Source organism: Prinia subflava, chromosome 7, assembly GCF_021018805.1.
Source record: "Prinia subflava isolate CZ2003 ecotype Zambia chromosome 7, Cam_Psub_1.2, whole genome shotgun sequence".
Classification (NCBI taxonomy): domain Eukaryota; kingdom Metazoa; phylum Chordata; class Aves; order Passeriformes; family Cisticolidae; genus Prinia; species Prinia subflava.
The window spans coordinates 700311-724369 of NC_086253.1; the positions used below are offsets into that span (position 1 = coordinate 700311).

A 24059-nucleotide genomic window follows, 5' to 3' on the forward strand; every position below is an offset into this window, starting at 1 on the left:
GGGCTGGACACCCCGAAGGTCCCATCCAACCCCAACCATTCCAGGATTCCTGCGCTATCCAAGCCCTTCCCAAGGCTGTGCAGTGATGGCTTCCAGTGAATGATTCTCACTCTGCTGAAGTCTTTCCAGGAGAGTGCTGGCAAGATTAATTAGTTAATGTTTATTGAGTGCGGGGAGGCTGCACCGTGTTATTTCAGAGCTGCCTGGTTTTATCCGTGGGGACTCGGTTCTGGTTCCGCCCACGCTTGGTTTGGGATCTGCCAGCAGCTCCTGGTGCTGGGAATCAGCAGGGCCAGGGCAGTGCCCGTCCCCTGTGCTGGCACTGCTGGGGCAGCTCTGGAGAGCCCTGGAGGGGCTGGAGGTGTCCAGGGAAGGGAAGGGAGCTGGGAAGGGGCTGGAGAATTCCTGAGGGAGCTGGGAAGGGGCTGGAGAATCCCTGAGGGAGCTGGGAAGGGGCTGAGCCTGCAGAAAAGGAGGCTTAGGGGGGATATTGGGGAAATTCCTGCATGGAAAGGGTGGTGAAGTATTGGAAGTGCCCAGGGCAGGGGTGCAGTGTCCGTCCCCAGAGGGATTTCAGAGCTGTGTGGATGTGGCACTTGGGGACATGGGCAGTGGTGGCCTGGGCAGTGCTGGGGATGGTTGGGCTTTGTGATTGCCTTAAATCTTTTCCAACCTGAACAATTCCCTGATCCTCTGATTCCACTCAGCGGCTCAACAAGGCTCAGAGTGGCAAAGGAGTTTTCCTTTGGCATCCGAGGTGAGCCTGAGGTGCCTCCGGTGCTGACACATTTCAGTGCCAGGAGGGGCAGAAAATGAACAGAGCCCTTTGTGATTCACCCCACTCGTGGGTCAGGTGAGCTTTGTGTCCGGAAGAACCAAAACCTTTCTAACGCAAGGATTTTAGGAGCAGGGCTGTAAAAACTCCAGAGATTCCCTGTGAGGAACAAGAAGAGACATAAGATGGAGTTATCCCGTTTTCCAGGTTTATCAGGAATGCCAGACAGCAGATTCACATCTGTGAGCAGCTGGAGTTGGGCTGTTTTCCCCCTCCTTATTTCAGTCGTTTAAACAACTGGAATTATTGGGAAAGCACATCTGGAGCGGAGGCTGTCCCTCCCAAGGGCAGGGAAGGGAGCTGGGTGTGCTCAGGAGGAGCTTTGCTGCATCCCACGTCCTGCACCACCCAATATTTGGAATTCAGTGTGGGCTGGCTGATCCGAGCTGTGCTTTAATAAACCTCCCGGCCCCCGGAGTGTGAAACCACTGGCAGCTCCTGACGGGGTGCAAACTCGGCGCTGTTACCTCGTTAAAATCCGCATTTCCCGGGTGCAGGCGGGGCCTGTGGAAGGTGAGAACGTCCCTGGTGGAGCAGGAAGGGAACAGCCTTGGGAATGGAACTGGCTCGACAGATGAAATAAATTCACTCAAAATACTCGTTTTTCAATGATTTCCTCTCCAGCCCCGTCCCTCCAAAGGGGATTTTGTTGTGTAATGGTGCAAAATCTAACCCGGGCAGGCTCCACTAAGGGGTCTCTGCAGGACTTAAACCTCTGGGTTTTCCTTCCCGTGTTGGGCTCATCTACCCTGTGACTCCTAATTAGTTCTTTGGCTATAATTGTGCCTTGTCATGAGGAGTGATTAATGAGTGATTAATGAGGGCTTTTCTCCAGGGAGTTATTCCTGGTGTGGCACAGCCAGGGCAGGCACCACAGATTTGGGATCAGTTCTCAGAGGGTGGCTCCAGGTGGCTTTAAACTGAGGGAGGACTGGTTTGGATTAGAAACAAGGCAGAAGATTTTTATGGTGAGGGTGACAAATAAATTCCGGCTCTGAGTGCAGGACTGTGAAATGTTCCCGTGTTTAATAGGAGGAGGCTCATCCATTAAGGAGAACTGGAACCCTCCGTGCTGCTTTTATAGTGACAGGTGTTGGTGAAGAGATTGGGGCTGGATGGATTCTTTAAATAAATTCTTTTTTTTTTTTTTAAACTATCTCTAAGCTGCAATTTTGCTGCTAAATAAGGATTGCTAATGAATGTCCTGACAAGCAAAGATCACATCTATTCCCAAGAGTTATTCCAGTCTCCATCTCCTCACCACAGCTTTGGTTCTCTTCAGATTCTGGTGGTCTTTGAGACCCTGCCTTGAACATCAGAATGATATTTAAGGTGATGTTTCTGGATAACTGAATTCAGCTCCTGAGTTCATAAAATCCCAGAATCCTGGAATGGTTTGGGATGGAAGGGACCTCAAAGGCCACCCAGTGCCACCCCTGCCATGGCAGGGACACCTCCCACTCTCCCAGGTGGATCCAGCCTGGCCTTGGGCACTGCCAGGGATCCAGGGGCAGCCACAGCAAATCTGAGAATTCCAGCCAATCCCTGTGTCTTGTCCCTCCAGCCCTTGGAATTTGTCCCTTTCCACGTTTCTTGTTGGCCCCTTCAGGTCCTGGAAGGTCACAGTGAGGTCCTCCCAGAGCTTCTCCTCTCCAGTGAACATTCCCAGCTGTCCCAGCCTTTCCTCCCAGCAGAGCTGCTCCATCCCTGGGATCATCCTGGTGCCTCCTCTGGGCTCTCTGCAGCAGCTCCAGCTCCTCCCCGTGCTGGGACCCCCGAGCTCAGGGCTTTGAGACTCTGCTGCAGGCGGTGCCAAAAGCGGTGACTCTTCCCCAAAAAAACTGTAGAAAAATCAGAATCCTGGGAGGGACGGTTGGGAATCCCTTCCAGGAGCCCTGAAACGGTGGAGGTGAGCCCACGTGTGCAGAGCCTGGAGCTGATTCCTCCTGGTGCAGGAATGGTCCTGCATGGACCATGTGGTCTCCCCCTGACCTGACCTAGGGGAGCTGTGGTGGCCACAGGCTGGAGAACAGTGCCCATTCCTGCCTGCTGGGGCTGCAGGTGAGAGTGGAATACTGGGATAACACTGCTCCAGCCCCCTGCTCTTCCCTGGTGTCATCCACCCCAAAGGAAGGGAGGAAGAGCCCCTGTGAGCTCCGAGGGAAATCCTCCATCCCTGGAGCCCTCCTGATCAGGCTGATCACATCCAGCAATCCTGGACTGGAACCAGACACCCTGCACGCACCCGGGGTGCTTCCCTGTGCTCCAGAGGACACTCCCCAGTTCCCAGTGAGTGGAACCGTGGCTGTTCCCCCAGGACAGCTGGAGAGGGCAGGAATGAAATCCCAGCAGAGCCAGGCTCCCCTCCCGAGGGAGCCCCGGGCTGGCAGGACCCGTCAGGGAGCTGGAGCTGCTGGAAAACGCTGCAGACAGAACTGGAATTAGAGGAGAAAGAAGTGAAAATGAGCTGGCAGGATCCTGAGGTGACTCATCAGGTGCATCTTGTGAAGTCTCTTTCGGAGAAGTAATGAAACCGCGTGTTCTAACAATATTTGCACTGCAGCAGGGAAAGGCATAAATATTGGGATCAATTAATGAAATTAGAGAATTTGACCAAAAAAGCCCTCGTGCTGGCTCAGAAACCATCCCTCTTCCTTTTTGCTGGTGTCGGTGCCTGCAGTTGGCGAGGAAAATCCTGGTTCTGTTTCCCAGCCCGGATCAAGGGGCTGTGGGGTCACTGGGATGTGCTGGGAAGGCACCCAGGAATTCCACCTTCACCCCCTGGGGGTTCTGCAGCCGGGCAGGCAGAGTCCTGTGGCTGTCAGGACGTGCAGCCTCCTCCCTTTGGCCTTTGGGATTTAGACCCCTTGGCCTTTACCACCCACAAGGGTTGTCCTTGTGTCCCCCAACCTCTGTGTTCCACCTGGAAAAGGGGGGATGAGGATTTCCCTTGGAAAGGGAATTTTTCCTCAGGAAAAAGCCCGTGTGTATGTGCCACTGAGCTCTTCAGGTCCTCACCACAAGCAGTGGAGTTCATCACAGGGCTTCATTTTGGAGCGTGAGATGAACTGGGAGTGAAATTTGGGGTGGTTGGTATCAGCGGGTCAATTAATGCAATTTATAGCAGATTAATGACCCTGTTCTGACAGCATTTAAATGGATTTGTGTTTGGGAATGGCAATAATCCTGGGCTGAGGGACGAGGCTTCAGCAACAGCCTGGCAGTGATGAGCAGAGCAGGGCGAACTCCTGATCTGCAGGGTGTGCCCCAGCCCTGGGCGGCTTTTGGTGGGTAAATCACGAGCCAAAAAGAGCCATCACCATCCTGGGATTCGGCAGCAGCAGGAGCAGAACTCCCCAGGTTCTCCTGCCCCGGGATTGGCGCCGGCACAACTCTCCTTGGAATAATTCCCCTGGTTCCTGGCGGCCTCCACTCGAGAGGATGTTGATAAATTGGAGAGAAGTAAAAGAGCCACGAGGGTGGGGAAAGATTGGCAAAGGAGCCTTGCCAGGGAAGCAGCCAGGCTCCTGGCTCGCAGAAAATCTGTGTTTTTTAAATTTAAATGGAGGTTAAAGGGTGGATTTGCAGCTCCAAGTACCTGAGGGAAGAACAAACCCAGGCAGAGGTGCCAGGGCTGATGAGGAGATTTTAACAGCAGAACCCAGCGTGTGCTGGGACATTTCAGAGTCCTGGCTTCCCACCCGCCTCTGGAATGGTGCACATCAGCTTTTGGTGGTTTGGAGGTTGTAATCTGGGTTTAGGTGTCACTTGTGGAGGAAACCCCTCTGCCTTTGAGAAGGAAGGGCGAACTCCAGGGCTGTGCCTGGGGCTGGTGTCTCCTGCTCGTCTCCACCTGCACCTCCCAGAGGATGTTTGTGCCTCGCTGCTCATCCAGCCCCACACTCTGAGCCAGGTTTGGGGGTTTTGAGGCTGCCAGGAGGCAACAGCGAAGAGTTTTAAATGAGATTTTTCCTCTCCATGAGCATTTTCCGGTTCATTTCGAAATGAGAACTGGTGGCTGTTTATTCTATTTATTGGAAGCCCGGGGTTTGTTGGAAGAGCTCCTGTGCTCCCTGCAGGGCTTGCCCCACCTTTGTTTCCCAGCAGGGCTGGATTTCCGCAGGAAGCTCATCCAGGGAGAGGCTGTGCTAAATTTACCTTGAGATCTCGGTGCAGCAGAGGATTTGGGATCTGGGAAGCTCTGGAGCCTGGCTGTTCTTGTTCTTTTTTCCTGTTTAATACAAGTTTGATGTTGTCTCTTGCTGGCCTCGCTGCCCACGCAGGTGTGAAGGAGCTCAGGTGTGTAAAGGATCTTTAAATCCACCCTGGCAGGCTGCAGAAAATGAGTTTTTTGTCCCAATCCCTTGTGTTTGTTTAAAACAGCAGCTAAAAGATGAATATTTGGGATAAAACTACACTGGGGTTTTTGGGGTTTTTGGGGTTTTTTTTACATTTAATCTTCTCTTTTGTTTTTCCAGCTGTGGGGAGCTCAAAAAATCAAACAGGTAATACACTTTTAAAACATTTTCAATTCTCCTTATTATTTTCAAGTATTGCTGCTTTTTCCTGCCCTCCCTCATTCCCTTTGCCAGTTGCTGTTTTGCCTTCCCATGGAAATGTAAATGCAGAGAACACTCTGCCACCAAAGAGCCTGATTTTTTTTTTATATATATTTATATATTTTGATGTCTTCATTTTCTCCTTCCTGTCTAGTCAAGAGCTCTCTTGTCTCCAGTTTTTTGCAAATAGTTTGACAGTTCCTTGGGAAGGTTTGTGCCTGTGCTGTACCTTCCTCCCCGCAGTCCCAGATCCCTTGGGAATCGGTTTTTCCTTCCCAGTGAATTCCAGTGCAGCCTCCTGGGCCTGTCAGAAAATTTTGGGGGGAAATGTGGGTAAAAATGGGCCAAGTGAGCTTTGCTGCAGCTCATCAGTGAGGCAGGGTCAGGATTTTTAGGGAGGTTGGGATCTCCAGGGCTGGCTGAGGAGCTGTGGGTGCGCACCAAGGGCGGATTTTCTGGAAAATCCGGGAGCAGGGTGGGGTTTTTGGGTGTCCCTTGTGGGGCCATCCAGGGAGGGCTGGGGCTGCCTGGTGCTGTCCCAGCTCGTGCTGGAGCAGGTGGGGAGAGGTTCTGGAATGGGATCCACACCTGGAGATGGGGAGGAGTTCTGGAATGGGATCCACACCTGGAGATGGGGAGAATTCCAGGAATGGGATCCACACCTGGAGATGGGGAGAATTCCAGGAGTGGGATCCACATCTGGAGATGGGGAGAGGTTCTGGAATGGGATCCACATCTGGAGATGGGGAGAATTCCAGGAATGGGATCCACATCTGGAGATGGGGAGAATTCCAGGAATGGGATCCACACCTGGAGATGGGGAGAGGTTCTGGAATGGGATCCACACCTGGAGATGGGGAGAATTCCAGGAATGGGACCCACACCTGGAGATGGGGAGAATTCCAGGAATGGGACCCACACCTGGAGATGGGGAGAGGTTCTGGAATGGGATCCACACCTGGAGATGGGGAGAATTCCAGGAATGGGATCCACACCTGGAGATGGGGAGAAGTTCTGGAATGGGATCCACACCTGGAGATGGGGAGAATTCCAGGAATGGGATCCACACCTGGAGATGGGGAGAATTCCAGGAATGGGATCCACACCTGGAGATGGGGAGAAGTTCTGGAATGGGATCCACACCTGGAGATGGGGAGAGGTTCTGGAGTGGGATCCACACCTGGAGATGGGGAGAGGTTCTGGAATGGGACCCACACCTGGAGATGGGGAGAGGTTCTGGAATGGGACCCACACCTGGAGATGGGGAGAGGTTCTGGAATGGGATCCACACCTGGAGATGGGGGGAAGTTCTGGAATGGGACCCACACCTGGAGATGGGGGGAAGTTCCTGAAGTGGATCCCTCCATAGTGTTTGGGCCTCAGGCTTTCCCCTGGACCCCTTCACTCCCCACCAGGATGAGGGGGTTTTTCTCCTCAGGGTTTCCCCTGGACCCCTTTGCTCCCCCAGCAGGAGGAGGGTTTTTTTCTCCTCATCCCCCCCGGTCCACAGCCCTGCCCTCTCCACCCCTCCACCACAGCCAGGGCTCTCCCCAGCGTCCCCACCCAGGACATTTCAGCCTCCATGGAGGTGCTGAAAACAGACAGGGACAGAAAACAATTTTCCTTTTCCCTCCCCAGTCCAGGTAGAGCTCTGGGTGGCTTTTGGGGACACAGAACCAGGAAAGAGCCACTCTTTGTGTGTGAGGGTCAATCCTTTCCCCCTAAAGGCTGAACTGGTGCAGAATTTCCCCAAGCAGTGCTGGGGAGGGTTTGGGGAGGGTCAGTCCTTTGTGCATGAGGGTCCATCCTCTCCTCCTAACTGCTGAACTGGTGCAGAATTTCCCCAGGAGAGGGGCAGGCAGTGCTGGGGAGGCTTTTTGCTGAGCACAGAGTGTTTTGCTGGGGCTGTGGCACAGGAGGGTCCCGGCCGGGGGAGTTCCAGGGGCTCTGCTCACGGGAGGTGTCCGGGCTGGGGGTGGCCTTGCTGTGCCCTCACTGTGTCCCTTTGGTGACACTTGCAGGCCATCATCCACCCCGACACCAACGAGACCATCTTCATGCCTTTCCGGATGTCAGGTACGCCTCATCCCCTGAATTCACCTGGAATTTCGATAAAATACTGGGGGGGGGGTCTCCTCTTTTTGAATTGGATCTTGTCAACGTTGAGACCAAGATCAGGAAGGAATTCCAGCACCAAAATCCCTTTGCAGGCAAGGAAAATGAAAATCCTAAATTCTACTTCTAGTGCTTAATATTTTCCTTTTCCTTTTTTTTCCCTTTTTTTCCTTTTTTTCCTTTTATCCTTTTTTTCTTTTTTCTTTTTTTCTTTTTTTCTTTTCCCCTTTTTCCCTTTTTCCCCTTTTTACCCTTTTTCCCCTTTTTTCCCCTTTTTCCCTTTTTTCCCTTTCCCCCCTTTTTCTCCCCTTTTTTCCCTTTTTTTTCCTTTTTCCCCCTTTTCCCCTTTTTTCCTTTTTTCTTTTTCCTTTTTTTGTTTTTCCTTTTTTCTTCTTCCTTTTTCCTGCTTCCTTTTTCCCTTTTTTCCTTTTTACCACTTTTCCCCTTTTTTCCTTCTTCCTTCCTTTTTCCTTCTTCCTTTTTTCCTTCTTCCTTTTTTCCTTCTTCCTTTCTCCTTCCTCCTTTCTCCTTTCTCCTTTCTCCTTTCTCCTTTCTCCTTTCTCCTTTCTCCTTTCTCCTTTCTCCTTTCTCCTTTCTCCTTTCTCCTTTCTCCTTTCTCCTTTCTCCTTTCTCCTTTCTCCTTTCTCCTTTCTCCTTTCTCCTTTCTCCTTTCCTTTCCCCCTGGAGGAGACAGGCACTTCCTATTTCACCTGGAGCGCAGCCAGAGCCTTTTCTGGCATTTTTCGAGGGATCTGTCATTATTTGAGGCATTTTAATTTCGCAGTAAATGGCAAAACTTGCTGCCCACAGCTTCAAGGGTGTAAAGTACAGCTCAGCAGCTCGATCCGCCCTCACGGGATGACGAGGAGGGGCTGAGGGGGGTTTGTTCCCCAGGAAAGAATGGGATGATCCCGGTTTTTCCATGTGTTATGATATCTCATAGCCCAGCACTGGGGTTCCAGGAGGGAACAGCTTCTCTGTGCCTTAATGAGCTGTTTACTGATTAAAAATTGCCTCCCCTGCCCTCTTTGGTGCTCAGGTCCCCAGCATCCCCTCCGGGAGTGCCAGTGCAGCCCTGGTGCTCCTCCAGCAGCTCTGTTTAAGCAAACAGGACCTTTCCCGTGGTTTGGTGGAACATCCTCACTGGTTTGGGCAAAACGAGCAGGGTTGGGGTGCTCAGTTCTTGGGGGGTGACACTGAGGGTGACATGGGGGGACAGCAGCCAGGTCCCTCTGCTTTGCTGCCTCGTCCTGTGTTTGTCTTCCACGTTTTTCCTCCTCGCAGGTCTTTGCCCTTTTTGGTTGTAAGTTGGATCCAGGAAGTTAATTCAGTAATATCGGGAAAATGCTCTGAGACCTTCTAGTGGAAGTCAGGGAGATGAATTATAATTAGCACAGGAATTGGCAGCCGCAGCAGGGGAGAAATGGGAAGCGTTTGATTTTTGTGGTGCTCAATAAAATTGGAGGAAAAGGCTTGGGAGAGCTTGAGAAGCAAATAAAGGGTGGGAAGAGCAGGAGGAGGCTGCAGTTCCAGGATGTCCCAGGGTGGTGCCGGGAGCGGCTTCTCCCCTCCGCTCTGACATTAATTCAAATCCATTTTCATTAATTTCTCTTTTCCCCCACAGGTTACATTCCCTTTGGAACGCCCATCGTAAGTATTTGGGTGTGGGCACCCAGAAATGCATTTCTGAGCACACATTTTCTCCACAGCCCACCTCAGGCCCTCGTGGCATTCCCAGGGATTCCCACCTTCCCCATTCCCACCGTGGAAAACCCACCCTCTGCTGGAGGGTGTTGAGTCTGTTCTTCAGGGGCTTTTTTCTATTCATATATTGAATTATTTATCTGTTATCTGTCAGGTTGTTGGTGAATTAACCCAACCTCTGGTTGAGGGTAGTTATCTACTATTGAGGTTATTTATTTATTAATGTATAGAGGTCCTTTATCTATTAATCTATAATTATCTGTTGGGTTATTGATGAACTAACCCAGCCTCTGTTTGAGGGTATTTATCTACTATTGAGGCAATTTATCTGGTAATATATTGAGGTTATTTATCTGCTATTTATGAGGTTCTTTATGAATTAACCCAACCTCTGAGGTTATTTATTTATTTACCTATTATTGAGTTTATTTCTCTGTTAATATATTGAGGTTATTTATCTAGTGTGTATGAGGTTATTTATGAATTAACACAACCTCTGAGATTATTTATTTATTTACCTATTATCGAGGTTATTTCTCTGTCAATATATTGAGGTTATTTATCTAGTGTGTATGAGGTTATTTATGAATTAACCCGACCTCTGAGATTATTTATTTATTTATCTATTATTGAGGTTATTTCTCTATCAATATATTGAAGTTATTTATCTGCTGTGTATGAGGTTATTTACGAATTAACACAATCTCTGAGATTATTTATTTATTTATCTATTATTGAGGTTATTTCTCTATCAATATATTGAGGTTATTTCTCTATTACCTATCAGGTTATTGATGAATTAATCCAACCTCTCTTTGAGGTTATTTATCTACTATTGAGGTTGTTTATTTATTAATATAGAGGGGTTATTTATCTATTCTGTATCAGGTTGTTGATGAATTAACCCAACTTCTGGTTGAGATTATTGAGGTTATCAATTAATTAATATATTGAGGTTATTTATCTATTATCTACCAGGTTATTGATGAATTAACCCAACCCCTATTTGAGGTTATTTACCTACTGCTGAGGTTATTTTCTGGTAATACTCTGAAGTTATTTATCTATTCTATATGAAAATATTGATGAATTAACCCAGCCTCTGGCTCAGGGTTTTTATGCATTATTAGGGGGTTTTATCCATTAATATATTGAGGTTATTTCTATACTATTTATGAGGTTATTTATGAATTAACTCAACCTCTGAGGTTATTTATTTATCCATTATTGAGGTTATTTCTCTGTTAATATATTGAGGTTATTTATCTATTATCTCTTGGGTTATTGATGAATTAACCCAACCCTTATTTGAGGTTATTTATTTACTACTGAGGTTATTTATTTATTAATATAGAGAAGTTATTTATCTATTACATGTCAGGTTTTTATGAATTAACCCAACCTCTGTTTGAGGTTATTTACTACTGAGATTATTTATCTATGAATATATCGAGGTTATTAATCTATTATCTATTGGGTTATTGATGAATTAACCCAGCCTTTGTTTGAGGTTGATTATCTACTTTTGAGGTTATTTATTCATAAAGAGAGGTTACTTTTTATTAAATATCAGGTTATTTTGAATTAACCCAACCTCTGTCTGAGGTTAATTATCTACTTTTGAGGTTATTTATTTATTCATATAGAGAGGTTATTTTTTTATTAAATATCAGGTTATTTTGAATTAACTCAGCCTCTATTTGAGGTTATTTATTAATTTAAAATAATTGCCACAACCTCCTTCAGCATCTTCATCTTTCCCTTTGGAAAGCTGGACTCCTGCAACTCTCAGATTTCATTCTGGACACTTTTATTTTGCATTTCCGTGGTTGAGGGCTCTCAAATTAAAGCAGAGAGGGCTCTCCTGGGCTGGTGGCTGAGGGTGATTTCTCCTTGCTGGGAATTTTGTCAGGGTTTGGGTGCCCTTCATGGCGATGGGAACCCCAAAACCGGGGCTGGGAACCCCAAAGCCGAGGCTGGGAACCCCAAAGCCGGGACTGGGAACCCCAAAACCGGGGCTGGGAACCCCAGAACCAAGGCTGAGAACCCCAAAATCAGGGCTGAGAACCCCAAAACCGGGGCTGGGAACCCCAAAATCAGGGCTGGGAACCCCAAAGCCGGGACTGGGAACCCCAAAACCGGGGCTGGGAACCCCAAAGCCGGGACTGGGAACCCCAAAACCGGGGCTGGGAACCCCAAAGCCGGGACTGGGAACCCCAAAATCAGGGCTGGGAACCCCAAAGCCGGGACTGGGAACCCCAAAACCGGGGCTGGGAACCCCAAAGCTGGGGCTGGGAACCCCAAAACCGGGACTGGGAACCCCAAAACCGGGGCTGGGAACCCCAAAACCGGGCTGGGAACCCCAAAGCCGGGGCTGGGAACCCCAAAGCTGAGGCTGGGAACCCCAAAACCGGGGCTGGGAACCCCAAAGCTGAGGCTGGGAACCCCAAAGCTGACTCTGGGAATCCCAAAGCCAGGGCTGGGAACCCCAAAACCGGGACTGGGAACCCCAAAACCAAGGCTGAGAACCCCAAAACCGGGGCGCAGCAGGGCTGCTGCTGTTTGTTGTGGTGGGTGAAGCCTCGGTGGGAACTTTGTGTGGGGCATTTTAAAAGAAAAGGTTAAACAAAAACGAGTTAACGATCAAATTGACAATGAAATCGGCCCCAATCCAGAGCTGTCACAGGAGCCGAGAGCTGTCAGATGAGCCCAATTTCAGGAGCTGTAAAGGATAAACTGGAACCTCTTGTCATTTAGAAGGAAAAAAAAAAAAAAACCCAAACGTTTCAAATGTTAAAATTAAAATGTAACATTTATGCCAATCGATCTGTGAAATTTAGTGACAAAATTGGCAGCCTGCTCCAGCATAAAAACAGTTTGAGTCTTGTGTTCCACAAAGGGGGATGGGATTTCCTCAAGAGAGGCTGCACTGGGCTCCGGCTGGGCCATCCGTGTCCCCAGGGGGATTCGTCCTTGTCCCCAGTGGGATTTGTCCTTGTCCCCAGGTGGGATTTGTCCTTGTCCTTGTCCCCAGGAGGATTTGTCCTTGTCCCCCAGATGGGATTTGTCCTTGTCCCCAGTGGGATTTGTCCTTGTCCCCCAGGTGGGATTTGTCCTTGTCCCCAGTGGGATTTGTCCTTGTCCCCAGGTGGGATTTGTCCTTGTCCCCAGTGGGATTTGTCCTTGTCCCCAGGTGGGATTTGTCCTTGTCCTTGTCCCCAGGAGGATTTGTCCTTGTCCCCCAGATGGGATTTGTCCTTGTCCCCAGTGGGATTTGTCCTTGTCCCCCAGGTGGGATTTGTCCTTGTCCCCAGTGGGATTTGTCCTTGTCCCCAGGTGGGATTTGTCCTTGTCCTTGTCCCCAGTGGGATTTGTCCTTGTCCCCAGGTGGGATTTGTCCTTGTGCCCAGTGGGATTTGTCCTTGTCCCCAGGTGGGATTTGTCCGTGTCCCCAGGTGGGATTTGTCCTTGTCCCCAGGGGGATTTGTCCTTGTCCCCAGGTGGGATTTGTCCTTGTCCCCAGGTGGGATTTGTCCTTGTCCCCAAGGTGGGATTTATCTTTGTCCTTGTCCCCAGGTGGGATTTGTCCTTGTCCCCAGATGGGATTTGTCCTTGTCCCCAGTGGGATTTGTCCTTGTCCCCAGGTGGGATTTGTCTTGTCCCCAGTGGGATTTGTCCTTGTCCCCAGGTGGGATTTGTCCTTGTCCCCAAGAGAGATTTGTCCTTGTCCCCAGAGAGAATTGTCCTTGTCCCCAGGGGGATTTGTCCTTGTCCCCAGTGGGATTTGTCCTTGTCCCCAGAGAGAATTGTCCTTGTCCCCAAGGGGGATTTGTCCTTGTCCCCAGTGGGATTTGTCCTTCCCCTGGCACCTCCAAATCCCGGGAATGTTTGTTCTCCCCATGGCACTCTCTGGCCTTTCCCTCTCCATCCTTTCCGTGCTGGCTTTGGGACCAACCCTGCAGCAGAGGGGACAGGGAAGGGACAGGTTGGGACATTGGGAGTGTGCAGAGTGTGCTCTGCCCTTTTCCCCCATTTCCAGGCCAGGAGGGAGAGGCTCCAGCCCCTGGAATTCTCTCCCTGCAGGGCTGGGATGTGCAGAGCTGCTGTGGGGATGGAGCCTCTTCCCCGGGCTGCTGTTCCCTCCTCTGGGGGAGGATTTATCCACGTTCAGGAAATTCATTCTCAGCTTGGCCTTGAGGGCAGGGTCCTGCTGCCACCACAGCTTTTAGCACCTGATTTCCCCCTGCCATCCAAAATCGGGGCTTTGTTGAGGTTTTGAAGAACCTCTGGAGAGGCAGGTGGGAATTTGGGGCTGCAGGTGACTGTCCCACCTTCGGCAGGACTCGGGGTTTGAGCTGGGGCTGCTCAGAGCCCCCCGATGTCCGTGGGGCCACCAAGGGCCCTTCACACCCGATCACCAATTAAATCCTGCCAGTGACACTTCGCCAGTGTTTAGGAGCTCTTTTTAATTTTTTTTTTATTTTGTTTTCCTTCTTAGTTATTTTTTCCCCTGACAGTAATTAAAAGTGAAACTGTACATTTCTTGACAGACTCTTGCACATATGGAGAGTTTGCATTTAAACGTGCCTCTTTCAGTCATACAGATTTTGGGTGCTCTTTTTTCCCTTTATTTATTTTTTTATTTTTTTCTTCCCCCTCCGCCGGAATTTTCCCCCTCCCGGCGCTCATCCCCAGCCTCTGCCTGGCCCTGCTCTTCCCCAGCCTCGTGGTCCCGCTGCTTTTGGGGCCACCAGGCAGCCGGGGGCCAGCGGGGTCCCGGCCCCGCGCCTTCGTTTGGGGCTGCGTTAATTAACGCCGAGCTCCGCGTGGGGGGAACGCAGCCGTAAATTAGTGGGAGCTGGCGGCGGGCCAGGGAACAAAGTCACTGCAACTCCACCAGAGTGGGAGGAAAAGCTGGAGGAGGAGAAGGGAGAGGGGATGGGAAGGGAACGAGGCCGCCCAAGCCCCGGCCCCTTTTGTTTGGTGTGGTTTCTGTGGATTCCGTGAATTTCTCCGAATGGAGACGTTCCCTCCTCCAGCTCATCCCGGGGACAGGGGGGGTCTCCTCCTTCCCAAACCCCTGGGAATGAGCTGAGAGGAAGGGCTGGGGAAGGTCTGAGGGTGGGGAGGAGCTCAGAGCTTCCCTGCCCGGAGACGCCGGTGGGGATGAAGGGATGGGGATGAAGGGATGGGGATGAAGGGATGGAGATGAAGGGATGGGGATGAAGGGATGGGGATGAAGGGATGGGGATGAAGGGATGGGGCTGGAGGAGGCCTCAGCCCTTCTCTCCCTGGGGCTTTGCAGGCAGGGAACACCTCCAGAGATGTGAGGTGTTGGGGGCACAGGAGCTCTGACCTCGCCTCTTTCCTGCTGGGAGTTCCTCATCCTGTCTGTAGGGCCGAATGTTGGGATCGCCCTGCCTGCATCCCTTCCCTCTTCTTCAGTTCCTTATGCTCTGAAAGGAAAAATGGCCCTAAACCCGGAAAAATGGCCCTAAACCCAGAAAAATGGCCCTAAACCAGGAAAGATGTCCCTAAACCAGGAAAAAAATGGCCCTAAACCAGGAAAGACAGCCTTAAACCAGGAAAAGATGGCACTGAAACAAGAAAACAGCCCTAAACCAGGAAAGATGGCCCTGAACCAGGAAAGATGTCCCTAAACCAGGAAAAAAATGGCCCTAAACCAGGAAAAAATGGCCCTAAACTAGGAAAAATGGCCCTAAATGAGGAAGCATGGCCCTAAACCAGGAAAAGATGGCCCTAAACCAAGAAGATGGCCCTAAACCTGGAAAAATGGCCCTAAATGAGGAAAAAATGGCCGTAAACCAGGGAAAAATGGCCCTAAAACAAGAAAAAGTGCCTTAAATCAGGAAAGATAGCTGTAAAACAGGAAAAAAATGGCGCTAAAATAAGAAAACCAGCCCTAAAGCAGGAAAGGATGGCCCCAAGGCAGGTATTTTTGTGTCAGGGATGGGGTTTGCAGGGCTGTGTCCCTGCCCAAGGGCACCCTCAGGCCCAGGACACCTCTGTGTGCCCTCAGGTGCTGCCATGCCCCAGTGCAGGCCCCAGCAGGGAACATCTGGCCAGATGTGCTGGGCCGGGCTGCCCCGAGCCTCGGGGTGGGACACACCAACAAAGATTAATTCATTAATTAAAATAAACCCCGGGTTCCCAGGTGGCTCTGCTGTCCTCAGGCGTTCCAGAGGGATTTTTCCTGGTGCCCCAAAGTGGGAATGTTCCAAAGGAAAATGAGAAACCCTCCCCGTGCCAATAGTGACAGCCTTGAGCTCTGGCCTTTGTGCAGGGTCTGTGTTCCCTCCAGGAATACCTGGGTGAGGGAATTGTTGGGGGTTTGGTGGGATCTTTGGGCAGTGTCAGCTGCCAGGGGATTCTCAGGGTGTGTCACAAGCAGGAATTAAAGGTGCAGAGCTTCCAGGGGAAGCGACATCAGCCAGTTCCACCCCTGGAAACGGAGAGACGGGAGGCTGATCACGACTGGGATGAGAAAAATAACGGGAATGAAACCGAGCCAGAAATGAGGATAATTTATTCAAGTCCCTGGAAATCAGCTTGGCATGCCTGGAAAAGCACGGAGAGCAAAGCAGGGCTGCGTTAATAACGAGAGAATCTCTCCTCTTGCAGGTTGTTGGTCTTCTCCTGCCCAACCAGACCCTGGCCTCCACTGTGTTTTGGCAGGTACTGCTCCTTGGGGAGGGAGGGAATGTGGGGAGGGAATGTGGGGAGGGAAGAGCGGGGTTTGCCCAGAGGACAGACTGCTGCTGTGGCTGTCCCACCCTGGCTGTGCTTTAGGGACAGGATGTCCTTGGATGCATCCAGGGAAAGGCCTGGAAGGGGCTGGAAACAAATCCTGGCTCCCCTTTTCATCCCACACCTTCCTGTGCCGTGGCGAGGAAGAGGCAGAACAGGCCAGAACCAAAAATCAGCTTTTTGTCCGGGTGTAAATGGTTCTTCCATGTGCACATCCATGGAAGTGCTGGCCCTGAACTCACACATCTGCCTTTGGGAGGAGTTGGGATTTTCCTTGGGAAGGATGCTGGAAGGGCAACATCTGTGCAGGGCTGGGGATGATGGCAGGCCCTGTTCCCAGGAATTTTGGGAATAGGTGTGCATGGAAAGCCCAGGACCCCACATTCAGTCTGCTACAGGAACTCTGGGGGGAAATAATTGTGTAGGGAGGTGCTGGTGTGATTTCCCATTAAAATTCTGGGAATTAGGAGTAAGGGGAAGAAGCAGGCATGGGAATGAGAGATCCATAGTAAACACACCACAAGTGTGATTCCATCGCCTGCTGAAACGAAGGAACGAGTTATTTTCAGCCTCCTTGCTGGTGGCAAATGTCTTTTTATTGTCTGCAGAGTGAGTGGTGGAAGAGTTGTGCAGCCAGGAAGGCTCCGAGCAGAGTGGGATCTGCCTGGAGCGTGGGGAGGGCGGCGGAGCCGGGAGCACAGCGGGACAACTCTGCTGGGAATGGGGCTCTGATGGAGCTGGGAGCACAGCGGGACAACTCTGCTGGAATGGGGCTCTGATGGAGCCGGGAGCACAGCGGGACAACTCTGCTGGAATGGGGCTCTGGTGGAGCTGGGAGCACAGCGGGACAACTCTGCTGGAATGGGGCTCTGGTGGAGCTGGGAGCACAGCGGGACAACTCTGCTGGAATGGGGCTCTGGTGGAGCTGGGAGCACAGCGGGACAACTCTGCTGGAATGGGGCTCTGGTGGAGCTGGGAGCACAACGGGACAACTGTGCCGGGAATGGGGCTCTGGTGGAGCCGGGAGCACAGTGGGACAACTGTGCAGGGAATGGGGCTCTGGTGGAGCCGGGAGCACAGTGGGACAACTCTGCTGGAATGGGGCTCTGGTGGAGCCGGGAGCACAACGGGACAACTCTGCTGGAATGGGGCTCTGGTGGAGCCGGGAGCACAGCGGGACAACTGTGCAGGGAATGGGGCTCTGGTGGAGCTGGGAGCTGTCCCGGTGCCTCCACCTGCTGGGAGGGGAGGAGGGGCTGGGACATCCTGGGGGCCACTCACCTGCCCTGTTCAAGGACATCTGGGATGGAATCCCAGACTGGTTTGGGGGAAGGGACCTTAAATCCCATCCATTCCACCCCAAGTGGGCAGGGACACCTCCCACTGTCCCAGGCTGCTCCAGCCCCAGTGTCCAGCCTGGCCTTGGGCACTGCCAGGGCTCCAGGGGCAGCCACAGCTGCTCTGCTGCAGTGCCAGTTCAATGCCAGGTGTGTCCATGAGCTCCATCTGCTCATCTCCTGCTCCTCAGAAGCCTCCTGTGACCCTCTGGAGCCTTTGGAGCTCAGGCTGGAACGGCAGCTGACTGCAGATGGGTTTGGGCAGGACACCAGCAGGAATTCCTTCACACTAAGGGTGGGTGGACATTGGCAGGGGCTGCCCAGGGAGGTTTGGAGTGCCCATCCCTGGAGGTGTCCAGGGAAGGCCTGGAAGTGGCACTCAGGGCTGGGGACAAAGGGGGATCAGGCACAGCTGGGACTCTGCAACCTTGGAGGGATTTTCCAGCCTCAATGATCCTGAGATTCTGTGAGATTAAAACCCAACAGCACTGAGGGAGACAGGGTCAGGAGAGGAGTTGCCCATCCAGCATCCAGGGAAGCAGAGCTGCCCTCGGGGCACTGGATACCTTGGAATTTCCATCCCTCCACTTGAAGGGCATCAAACCAGACCTAGACCCTGCAGCAGCAGGGCATTGAGCTGGGAGCAGTCCAAAGGCAGATGAGTTTTCCCTCAGAACTCCGAGGAGCCTGGACTGGTGACTTGGGAAGGCTGAGCTGAAACAGAGACTGGGCAGAGCCGGAGAATGAAGCAGAGATTTATTGAAAGGCCTTTAAGGACACACCTTGGGGAGGACAAGAGCCTGGCCAGGGCTACACCCAAGGCGGACCCAAAATGGACCCAAAATGGACCCAAAATGGACACAAAATGGTCCCAAAATGGACAAATGCTCACCAGGTCTCACCCTTTGATCAGTTCTGGTCCATTTGCACTTTGGGGTTTCACTGTCCCATTGCAGCCCCAGGTGATGCAGTCCCATCCTTCCTGTTCCTCCCTCAGCCCCCCCTGTTTGTGCTTTTTGCCCTGCACACTTGTCCCAGCTGTCCTGGGTGTGCAGCAGGAGAAGGATTTGTTTTGTGTCCCTGCTGTGTGCAGAGCTGAGTGAGCCTGAGTGTGAGCTCAGAGCTGCACCCTGGGTGAAATACAGAGCCTGAAATACAGGGGAGATGAAATGGAATTCCCAGGGTCTGTCTGTGCTGATGCAGTGTCTCCTGTGCCCCGCAGTGGTTGAACCAGAGCCACAACGCCTGTGTGAACTATGCAAACCGCAACGCGAGCAAGGTGAGCACAGCCGGGGCAGCTCTGGGCACGGCCCCGCGCCCTCCCCAGGGAAACACCGACCCTGCCTCTGCCCCGGCCCTGAAACCTCTGCAGTGAGCACTGAGGGGGTTCTGGATTGGCCTCTGTCCCGTGTTTAAACTCAGTGTAACCAGCACGAGGATCTGGGAATCGCTCAAGGCACAGAAATGAGGCTCAGGGCCTCGGAGCTGAACCAGTCCATGGTCTGAACTGGTCTGGAATGGTTTAACTGGGACCTAGAAGAGCAAAGAATGGTGCCTGGGTTGGGGGAGCAGGAGGAAGCTCCATGATCCCATCTCCCAAGGATCTTTGTTCATGCTGGGAGCAGTGGGAAGTGCTGGGGCTGCCCCTGCCCCATCCTTGGTGGAGCTGAACTTGTCCCTGCCCCATCCTTGGTGGGGCTGTCCCTGTCCCTGTCCCTGTCCCTGTCCCTGTCCCTGTCCCTGTCCCTGTCCCTTCCTTGGTGGGGCTGTCCCTGTCCCTGTCCCTGTCCCTGTCCCTTCCTTGGTGGGGCTGTCCCTGTCCCTGTCCCTGTCCCTTCCTTGGTGGGGCTGTCCCTGCTCCCTCCCTTCTCCTCAGCCTCCATTCATCCCGTGTTGGGATGTGGGAAGCCGAGCTGGAATCCCTCCAGCTCATTGAGAGAACATTTCACAGACAAAATATTGACTGTGGTGACTTTGGGGTTCAGCACTCGAGGGTAGAAATGCTAATTTGGTACCATGTGCTGAATTTCACTCACATCCTTCCTTTGAGCTGCTATTATTATAATTTTCTGATGCCAATTAATTTTCCATTCCCCGTAACCTTGCTCGGGAGGCCGCGAGTTCCTCGCTTTTGCCTCTCGGGATGACAGACCATGTGTCACAGAACAATATGACAGAACTGAACCTGTCTCTGCTTTGAAACAAATGCACCAAAACCAAAACAAACAAACAAAAAAAAGAGAAAAAAATGGGTTGGATATTAATAACCAGAAGTTTGTTGATTGAAAATATGTTTTGTTTTTTCTTTCCAAAGCCTTCTCCGACATCCAAGTTCATCCAGGGCTACTTGGGAGCTGTCATAAGTGCTGTCTCAATAGCAGTGGGTAACTCTTTCTGTCTCTGGATTTCATGGCTAAGGAGCTGCTTGGGAGATGTTTTTTGGACTGCCAAGCATGTTTACATCTTTAATTGACTCACCTCTGTCTGGATAACCAGCAAACGCTGTCACCTGAGATGTGGCTGTCCCTGCATGCCCGAGCTTTCCACCAGAGCCGGAATCCAGCCCCTCCTGCGCTGTGCCCTGGCTGCTCTGTGAGCTCCCACTCTCCCCACGTGCATTAATTGGTGCTAAATCAATTAACCAGGCTAAATTAGAGACCTCGAGGCTGCAGGGCCCTGGGTGGCAGGACAGGAGAGGCAGAGTTCTGGAATGTTCTCCTGGGGATGGAATTACATCTTCCCCTGTGGATGTGTTTCAGGCTGGAGCTGGTTCAGGTCACGACATGGAATCCTGGAATGGTTTGGGTGAGAAGGGACATTAAAGCTCCCCCAGTGCCACCCCTGCCATGGCAGGGACACCTCCCACTGTCCCAGGTGGATCCAGCCTGGCCTTGGGCACTGCCAGGGATCCAGGGGCAGCCACAGCAAAGCTGGGAATTCCAGCCCAGCCCCTCCCCACCCTCCCAGGCAGCAATTCCTGCACAAGATCCCAGCCCAATCTCCCCTTTCCCAGTGGGAGCCATTCCCTGTGTCCTGTCCCTCCATCCCTTGTCCCCAGTCCCTCTGCAGCTCTCCTGGAGCCCCTGCAGGCCCTGCCAGGGGCTGGCAGCTCTCCCTGGAGCCTTCCCTTCTCCAGGGGAACATTCCCAGCTCTCCCAGCCTGGCTCCAGCCCTGGAGCAGCTCCAGGGCCTCCTCTGAAGTTCTGTGTGAAATAATCTGTGAGGGAGGAGCTTTTAACATTCCTAAAATCCAGCTCTTGTGGCTTTTAATATCACATTCCCAGGAGCACAGGTTGACATCAGGAGCAGGATCTGCTCATCCCAGAGGGGCAGGAACAGTTTTGAGGAGCAGCTCAGGAAAGTTATTCCTTACACTGGGTTTTCAGATAAGCCCTGAACTGAGTGGTGGTACCTTTCCCTTTGGAACATCAAAGATCCCACAGCAGCTGGAACTTTTCCCATTTTCCAGGTCACAGAGAATTTGCTTTTGCTCCTTGTGCAGCTGCCAGACCATTTTCCAAAGGGTGTGGAGTTGTTGAAGTGCCTTGAGGTTTGGAGGGAGAACTCCATTTTACTGGATACCCCTGTGCTCGATGGTTTTCCCTGTCACAGCCTGAGTGCTGGCACTGCTGCTGCTGTCCCCTCTGCTGGCCCTTCCTGCACAGCTCACCCTGCTCCTGGCCTGGCTCACCTGAGCTCCCAGCCCAGCTCACCTGAGCTCCCAGCCCGGCTCACCTGAGCTCCCAGCCCGGCTCACCTGAGCTCCCAGCCCAGCCCAGCTCACCTGAGCTCCCAGCCCAGCCCAGCTCACCTGAGCTCCCAGCCCGGCTCACCTGAGCTCCCAGCCCAGCTCACCTGAGCTCCCAGCCTGGCTCACCTGAGCTCCCAGCCCGGCTCACCTGAGCTCCCAGCCCGGCTCACCTGAGCTCCCAGCCCGGCTCACCTGAGCTCCCAGCCCAGCTCACCTGAGCTCCCAGCCCAGCCCAGCTCACCTGAGCTCCCAGCCCGGCTCACCTGAGCTCCCAGCCCAGCCCAGCTCACCTGAGCTCCCAGCCCAGCTCACCTGAGCTCCCAGCCCAGCCCAGCTCCCCTGAGCTCCCAGCCCAGCTCTCTGAGCTCCCAGCCCAGCTCACCTGAGCTCCCAGCCCAGCTCACCTGAGCTCCCAGCCCGGCTCACCTGAGCTCCCAGCCCAGCCCAGCTCACCTGAGCTCCCAGCCCGGCTCACCTGAGCTCCCAGCCCGACTCACCTGAGCTCCCAGCCCGACTCACCTGAGCTCCCAGCCCAGCTCACCTGAGCTCCCAGCCCAGCTCACCTGAGCTCCCAGCCCAGCTCACCTGAGCTCCCAGCCCGGCTCACCTGAGCTCCCAGCCCGGCTCACCTGAGCTCCCAGCTGGGCTCACCCACAGGTCTGTGCCCACTTTTCCAGCTGAACTTTAACCCTAATCCCCATCCTAACAACCTCAGTGCTTTGGTTTTCCATCCACAGCTTCCTGGGGAAGCCTGGGATGGTCTCCCTGGCCTCTCAGTCCTCAGCCAGCCTTTCTGTCCCCAGTGAGTCCCCGAGGTGACCGTCCCCAGCTGGCTGTGCTGCCCTCACACCCCCCTCCCACCCCGGCACGCCCCGGCGCTGCTGATCCCGTGGTCGTGGCATTAATGCTGCTCTCCCTCTCGGAACAGGGGCAGGTTAGAGGGGCAGGACACACGGACAAGGACCTTGGCAGAGTTCTGTCCCCCGAGCAGCTGCGAGGCCCTGGTAAGGAACTGTGCAGAGTGGAGGTGTCACCGCGGCACAGCCAGTGCAGGCGCGGGGATCTCTCACTCCCGGGGCTGCCCCGGGTCCTGCAGGGCAGCCGGAGCTCCAGAGCAGCTCCAGAGCACAGAAAGGACCCTCAGGGTGCTGGGGAAGCTCCCCTGTGAGAAGAGGCATGAGAAGCTCCATGGGATTTGCAGGTGATAAAATTGGGGCGTTTCAGCCCGGTGCTAGCAGAGATCTCCCTGCGGGGGGAGCCGCTGCCTCCTTGGCAGTGCCACCGTGTGTCCCCAGACTGGGATCCCCCGGGTGCCCTGGGGTGTGGAGCAGTGGTGGAATGGAGCTGTGGTGCTCTGGGGTCAGAACAGTGCACAGGGAGAGGCAGGAGCTCTCCGTGGGTCTGGGGATGTTCCGGGGTGCTGAAGGGCAAAAACCTTCAGGGGTTCTCCCTCCTGATGTTGGGAGGTTTTCCTCCATATGGAGCATGAAGGGCAGAAACCTTTAAAGGTTCTCCCTCCTGATGTTGGGAGATTTTCTTCCACATGGAGCATGAAGGGCAGAAACCTTTAAAGGTTCTCCCTCCTGATGTTGGGAGGTTTTCCTCCATGTGGAGCATGAAGGGCAGAAACCTTCAGGGGTTCTTCTTCTACCCTGGTGTTGGAAGGAGGTTTTCCTCCACATGGAAGGCAGCAGCCTTTAGAGGTTCTCCTTCCTGATGTTGGGAGGTTTTCCTCCACATGGAGCAAGAAGGGCAGAAACCTTTAAAGGTTCTCCCTCCTGATGTTGGGAGGTTTTCCTCCACGTGGAGCGTGAAGGGCAGCAGCCTTTAGAGGTTCTTCTCCTTCTGGATGTTGGGAGGTTTTCCTCCTCCACGCAGAGCGAGAAGAGCAGCAGGCTTCCCGGTGGTTTTTCCTGCTGTTGGAAGGAGGTTTTCCTCCTCCACGTGGAGCAGGAAGGGCAGCAGCCTTTAAAGGTTCTCCTCTCTGACGTGGAGCACTGTCTTGGTTTGGAAAGACAGATGTCTGCTGAGGAGTCAAGCATTTTCCTTGAAATGGAGAATGTAAACCCCCTCCCTCCAAATTATTATAATTTTGAAATTAAGGGGCTCTCAGGCAAAGACATGGGGATAGGAATAACAGTTCTTTACTAGGAAAATTAAAATGAAAATGCAGTAGTACGAAAAACCCCAGCAGAGCAGGGAGGGGTTGGGATGTGGGCTCAGCCATGAGAGGGAGACCCTTCCCTGTTTGCAGGTGGAAAAGGGCCGGGAGGAGCCGGAGAGGACAGAGCAGTGGATTTGTGTCTGTGCTCCCCACCAGCCTCACCCTCCGTGTCCTCACACCAGGGACAGGCAGACTGCTCCATCGCGTGCTGGATGAGCAGATTTTGGCCTCACTGTCTTGCAGTTAAATGGGAAATCTTTGCAAATATCCTGATTTTCTTCCCTTTTTAGAGAGAGAGGAATTGCTACAACCACAGCCCCTGATTTCCAGCCCTATAGGGTGAATTTGGGGAGGAATCAATATTCTTTTATTCCGTATTTCTCTCCCCATATTTCCTTATCTCTCCAGCTGCTCCCATCCCAACCTAAGTCACAGCACAGCTTCAGCAGGGAGAGCTGGGCCAGAATTTCATCCCTTCCCCTGTGCATGACTCAGGTGAAGCACTTGAAATAAGGCTGGGAAAGGTGTTTGGGTCGGAACAGATCCCAAATCCCATCCCCATCCATGGGCAGGGACAGCTCCCACCATCCCAGGCTGCTCCAGCCCCAGCGTCCAACCTGGCCTTGGGCACTGCCAGGGATCCAGGGGCAGCCACAGCAAATCTGGGAATTCCGTCCTCTAATATTCCCATTTCTCCTCCTATGATTGTAGTTTATTTTTATCCCACTCTCCCCACACCATCCTCTTTCCTGCCTTTTCTTTTGCTCCCTCGTTTCACCGCTGTTCTGAACAGAGTGATAATGTAATTTTATTTTTCCCAAACAAT

The 24059-nt window shown here is 52.6% G+C and overlaps 1 protein-coding gene across 2 annotated transcripts in view; it reads left to right on the plus strand.

Annotated features, from left to right (window-relative positions):
* SFXN5 (sideroflexin 5) overlaps nucleotides 1-24059 on the plus strand; it is a 93718-nt gene that overhangs the window by 27814 nt on the left and 41845 nt on the right. For both annotated transcript variants that reach the window (XM_063401241.1, XM_063401243.1), the window contains exons 4-9: nucleotides 5314-5340; nucleotides 7416-7470; nucleotides 9134-9159; nucleotides 15856-15909; nucleotides 18541-18597; nucleotides 19633-19698. In XM_063401241.1, coding sequence (XP_063257311.1) covers nucleotides 5314-5340; nucleotides 7416-7470; nucleotides 9134-9159; nucleotides 15856-15909; nucleotides 18541-18597; nucleotides 19633-19698 — 285 coding nt within the window. The remainder of the gene's footprint in view (nucleotides 1-5313; nucleotides 5341-7415; nucleotides 7471-9133; nucleotides 9160-15855; nucleotides 15910-18540; nucleotides 18598-19632; nucleotides 19699-24059) is intronic.